Source organism: Nicotiana attenuata, unplaced genomic scaffold (genome assembly GCF_001879085.1).
Source record: "Nicotiana attenuata strain UT unplaced genomic scaffold, NIATTr2, whole genome shotgun sequence".
Taxonomy (NCBI): Eukaryota; Viridiplantae; Streptophyta; class Magnoliopsida; order Solanales; family Solanaceae; genus Nicotiana; species Nicotiana attenuata.
In genome coordinates, this window is record NW_017676233.1 from 42,969 (window position 1) to 48,971 (window position 6,003).

At 34.8% G+C, this 6,003-nt stretch overlaps 2 protein-coding genes across 4 annotated transcripts in view; both read right to left on the reverse strand.

The window, feature by feature from the left end:
* The window catches only part of LOC109220863 (protein-tyrosine sulfotransferase), an 8,116-nt gene extending 7,565 nt beyond the window's left edge, over positions 1–551 (reverse strand). For 2 of the 3 annotated variants that reach the window (XM_019385331.1, XM_019385334.1), the window contains exon 1: positions 332–551. The gene's annotated coding sequence lies outside the window, so the exon portion shown is untranslated. Of the gene's footprint in view, positions 1–213; positions 312–331 lie in introns of those variants that run through there. The other variant, XM_019385332.1, reaches the window with a different exon arrangement.
* A 2,323-nt stretch (positions 552–2,874) lies between these two features.
* LOC109220864 (protein ENHANCED DISEASE RESISTANCE 2-like) lies at positions 2,875–5,797 on the reverse strand. The gene is made up of 8 exons (XM_019385335.1): positions 5,671–5,797; positions 5,406–5,581; positions 4,857–4,958; positions 4,724–4,774; positions 4,489–4,632; positions 3,708–3,803; positions 3,335–3,436; positions 2,875–3,223 (listed from the first exon to the last, which is right to left on the reverse strand). Exons 1-8 carry the CDS (start codon positions 5,780–5,782, stop codon positions 3,131–3,133), a joined length of 876 nt encoding a protein of 291 aa, XP_019240880.1. The 5' UTR covers positions 5,783–5,797; the 3' UTR covers positions 2,875–3,130.
* Between the last annotated feature and the right edge of the window lie 206 nt (positions 5,798–6,003).

Sequence of the window (6,003 nt, forward strand, 5' to 3'; positions counted from 1 at the left end):
ACCTATAACATACAACTAACTGAATTCACAGGGCAAATACTCATAACCATTCAAGAATCCCAGTAAAAATTCAACCTTTAACAGTGGAAAATGATCACTTATCCAAAATAAACACCCACCAATCTATCAAAACACCAAACACAACGTAAAAATCTTTTCTTTTTCCTTTTTTTTTTTCCTCTGTAGGTGTGTGAGGGGGTGGGGGTTAATTACCTTTTAAAATTCAACGAGCTGAAATCCACTCTCTCTCACACACAACACACAAAAAAAACACATAAATATAGGGGGGATGCATGAAAGAAAGAGAATTGAGAAAAAAAATGGGGCTAGCCTGTTTATGGAATTTCGAGATCTCGTGCTCATAAATATGCACAAAACCAGACAAAACTCCTCCACATTCAGGAATTGGGGGGTTGAGGGGTCCACTTCGCCGCCGGCAACCTCTCCGATCGGAGAAGTATCCGGAATCTAACCACGGAGCTTTTCCCCGGAAAATTCGAAACACTGTTTCGCTGATCAGTGTGAAGGGATTTTTGTGTTTTCTTAATTAATAAAACAGAAAATGAAGAAAGTCAAAGTCAAAAAGACATTTATATGAAAAATATTTTAGTGATATTTAATTATTGAGTGGAAAATATCTTTTGAAAAAAAAATTACTATGTTAGATAATAATAATAATACTAAAATTAATAATAATAATAATAATTGTAATTGTAATAGTAAAAATACTCTCTTGAACCACGATATGTCCTAGTCAGCTTGAACAAACTTTGATTATTTTATCGGGTATTTATTATTTTTCTTTAATACAAATATAGGATAAATTTGTAAAGTTTATTAACAATAATAGTAATATGAAGTTATAATTTAAGATAATTAGAAGAAAATGAATTATTTGAAAATTAACTTTTTCACTTTTGATGAAGAAAGTGTTATTTAAGATATTAAATAATGAGTGCCTCATGAAAATATTTCTGATGTTACGTTTCAATCTACGATTTAGTACAAAAATGTTTACGTTTCAAATATTTATGGTAATATTTTTTACGTTTCAAGCAATTTTGGAAATACAGACCCTTAGCCATAAAATGGTAAAATCCTAAAAAAGAAATTCAAACTAGCAGTGGACTTTTACTCTTAAGTCTTAATTGTTCGTTTTAGACTAGCAGTAGTGGAATCCACCACTTTTGCACTTGCACTTGGTGGAGTATTTTTTTTTTAAGGCATCTTTTTAGTGTTTGCTTTTCAATAAATAAACTTTACCAGTAATAAATTGGAAAAGTAATCCTTGACCCGGATTATGCAAGAGTTGGATGTCTACAACTTTAATTTTGTCCTTAATACTCTTTCCCCTTTTTTTTTCTTCTCTGACTTGTAAAACTTTAATGCATACATATTTTTTTTGTAATTTAATATGTGGTATTTATTACAGTATTATTTATCCCTTTTTTGGGCAACTTACACATTTGGTCAATGGTTTAAAAATAATTATATATCAAAATATTGTATATTATGCATTACTATACACATTTAAGGATTGAAAATGGAAGTCCTCATTCACTTTTTAATACTATAAAGTTATGCATTTATGGAAGAAGTTGTTTCCACGGCTTGAACTCATGATCTCCTGGTCAGTGGTCACATGACAGCAACTTTACCATTTACGCCAAAGCTCCCCTTCAACGAGACAACTTACTGATTCACTTTTAATATAGGAGGTATTTATCCTTCATCTCAAGTCTCAACACGTGTCATTATGTTCATATATGCCTCACTCACATTCTATTTGTTCCACATTAAGGCAAACTAATACCAAGAAATATGGTGGAATAATAAAAACTTTTTTGGCCATTAATTAGAGTTGTCGAATTCAAGTCCTCGATTATAGTCCTCTTTGGCGGAGAGCAAGGGCTTTCTACAACACAAATACGGATTAATGGGATCAATCAATTTCAAACACCAAATTATTAAACAAGAATAACCACAACAACGATGACACAAACTTAACCTTTATCCTTGTGGTTTTACTTCCCCTAAGTTTTGCATCTTTCCGCTTCAACCATTTAACAAGAAAACAGTTTTTAACATCATATTTAATTCTTAAAGGACAGATCTTGACCGGAAGATCAGAATTTGAAGCGTACAATAAACTCATTTTATCTTTGGCACACTCATTAAAGAAATATAAACTCTTAGAGAAAAAAAGATGTATTTATTAAATTAATCTTAATTAATTGTTATCTTGACACATTGGAATATGTAAATAAGGGCAAATTTTGGAAAAACAAAATTAATTCCTTCTTGATTATATAAATGGACACTTATTTTAGACCAAAATAAAAATATAAAATGGCCACTTATTGTGGATCGGAGGAAGTAACTACTAGTATATAAATCTACCTAATCTTAATAGACAGAGTTATCTGAAAGATAGTAGATACTCAATAGATTAAATGAAGCGTCTCTCAAATAAATAGAAGGATCACCCTTTCCTGTCCTGGAAGTTGATCCCCGTTGCCCATTTTGCCTCATTCGGGAGGTTGTGCTCGACCGAAAGGGTAAGGGCAAGAATACTTGAATGGACGTAGTTCAGGATCATCCCCAACACCTCAAGTTATTAAAAGAAAAACAGGAAAAAGGCACTGAGGCATAGAAGTCTAATGCCTGATAACTCAAAAACCAAGACTAAGGCAGACATCCCCACATGTACAGTTCCCTAGGGTCAAAGCCATCCTTTACTTCTTTCATTGTTACTTCTTCTCTAGAGCTTTCCCCTTTGAGGCACATGCATTACATCATAAATCTCATTTCCCCAACACCACCATTTGGTTCTTTTCTTAAGAGAAAGCATTGCATTTAATAATGGAAAAGAAAGAAAAGCAATGTTCCCACAATGGGGTTTACCAAAAACTAGAAAACAGCACAATTTTGTTGACTATACAACAAACATTAATGCAGCACACTGCTGGTGTGGCTTTTGATTGAATCAAAGAATTGGACTTTCACTAGTCACTTTACACCAGTTCTGTATTTTTATATAAGGTGTCATTCATATTTCCTGTGCAAATGAATAACCCTAGCTTCCTGTAAGCTTCTGGACTAATTACCTAGAAACTGAATGTATTAGAAATCATGGTTTCACTTGAACAGCTTTAGTAACATCCAGATGGTTAAGACGGCAGGTCCCTAGAAGATATTCAGGGAGCTCTTCCGGCGTGTTGGCCTGTAGAGAAAGATCGCCAATGCGCTTTAATAACCATATCGACATGCTATGATCATCACATCACGAGTTAAAGCACCTGTCTAGATGGAGAATAAGGATATGAAATTTTACCTGGACAAGAAAGGCCATCTCAATAACTAAATTGCTCAGGTAACCAACAACAAGGCTGACAACACCTCTTGCCACAGTAGATGAGCCAATATCTATACCAAGCTGAAATTACAACTTAACTTTTCAGGTTTACGAATGAGAGAGCACAATAGCTAACATGGTGATGTTGGTCAATATTAGCTTCAGGTTCCACTTATAGTTCTAAAGATAGTTAACACGAAATAGTATATACTACTTTTTTAAAAAGAGCACAAAAACTATTCTTTACCACAGTGGTAATGTTCAGAAATCCTTAACCATGAACATCTACCTGCACAAGCATCAGTTCCTAACATTACAACAACAGTTTGCATCATTTAGTGCCGAAACTTACCTCTATGTAGTTCTTTCCACGAAAATAATTAATTTCCAGTGCTTGACCTATAAGACAAGCTTTCTTCCCAACACTCTGCTTGACTATCCATGGTCCCTGAAAAATGAAAGCTCATGTAAATACAACCACTGTACATTAATTGATGGAATATTTCAAAGCATCCAGCAGTTGGGACAAAAAGTATGAGATATGTCCAAAGTACTATCAGAAATGCTAACAAAAACAGATAGTGCAACCAAAATGTGTTAACAACTATTAGCAAACTTTACAATCTTCTGTATGGAAAACAGGACATGGGTTTCCGAATAATAAACCAAGCATGCAGCATCCACCTATAATAACTTAAACATGTAGCATCCCTGTGTCTTTCTAGACGACCTTTCTGCATTTATGTAGGCCCAAAAAGAATTTCTTTGGCCATCATACTTTGTAATATCTCTAGACCTTTGAAATTGAAAGATTTACCGTTGTTAATATTCATCTGGTATTTCTAGGTATAATCATTTGCACAAAATAAATTAATCAATTTTAAAATCTCTATGAAAACCTGTCTGTAGAAACACCAAAAGAAGACATTCAGTTTTGCTAAAAATTAAGCACACTAGCTAGCTACGGTATGCTTAATAGCTGAGATGCAACAGAAGAGAAGTGCAAAATGATATGGACCAGTTCACATGGCACATGAATGTTGATGTGCTAAATGGACTAAGCAACTTAGAGAAAATATGTTAGTCTTATATGAAAAGTTATTTTGTTCAGTCCCAATCTGCAAAAAACAAACCTTGGATATGTATGGTATCAGCTTGAACCTCGAGTTTCTATAAGCATCATCTCCTTTGACAAAACTCTCCAGCAAAGGTGAATCTTCTAAAGGGGTATCCATCATATAGTAGAGAGCAAGACTATATGTTGTTGTACCTGGGACCTGAACACAAATGATATACCGCAAAATGAAGCATTTGGGTGGCAGCTTTATAGGAAATCAAAGTATATGAAGGAAACAAGAGAAGTCATACCTGTATGTGCACAATGAAGAAGAATTCCGGACCACCCTTTGCTGCATATTTCTGCAGATAAAAGATAGTGAGCAGTAGGCCCATAGAAATTAAACAATATGATCACTCTATTTTATTGCATAACAGAAGAAACCTGAACAATGCCCCCAGGCCGACCACCTAGATCATCTTCCCGTTTGTCAGACTTCAACCAATCTGCACCCACCATTTGCATCAAGGTGCCTTTTGCCTTAATCTGTATAAGAGAGGCAGAATGATAAAATGGAATAATAACACGAGGAAGTATCTAGATTCTGATTACAGTAGCAAACTTAAGAATCTTTTGACGTTAATAAAGAAAAGAACACCAAAAATCCACATGCTCTCCAGCATAGCAGACACCTAGCCAAGTAGCGTGCAGGATTTACAAGTAATACTGTTTCCTTTAATGCAGCTTGACTAACATTCGGCTGTGAGTTGTGGTATAGCATGTTCTGCATGCTGTTTCTATGTAATGATTAGAAGGCAAATCTCAGACCTTAATCTTTAGTCCACAGAAAAACCGAACTGTATGTGTCCACTAAATAATGGAACCATCCCAAAAGTCCAAGATCAATCAATTAAGAGATGGGGACCACAACAATTGAACCAGAACATGCTTATGGTAAGCTAAGTGAGAAAGCTGAATCAAATGAGACCTCACCTTCTTACGATCATCTAGGTAGGTCAACCCACGAATAAGAAAAGTAGAAGGATCTGTTTCAGTCCAACTGCAAGGCAAACTACAAGTTGAATCTTTTGGAAGAGTGGATCCATAGTGACAAGATGATGTATCTTCCTTTGCCATCTCATGCAGATCTACATAGCCCCTCTTCTGAACTGCAGCATTAAAAGAAATCTCAAGTCCTTAGAACTTTAACATGCAAGTTAATCGAGTTTCCTAACATATCAACAAACATCAAACTTGCCTGCAAGATCATGCAGCTTTTTCACAAAAACTGCAGCACCTGACAATTTGGGATGACGTGCATCCTGTAAACTCAAAAACCAGCATACACATGAGGAAATAGGAATAAACATATGATAAAAGAAATGGGAAGAAGAACCAAAGGATTTAGGTTTTGATGAGGTAAATAAAATAATACTGTAGGAAAATGATTCTTTTGGGTGGGTCTTGAGAAAATGAGGTTGATTTATTAACATCGTTGGCTACTAAGATTTGGAGGTTCCCAGGAAATTTCATATATCCTTAATTCAGTCTATATACCTTAGACCAGGTTAGACACTCTTATTGTAATACC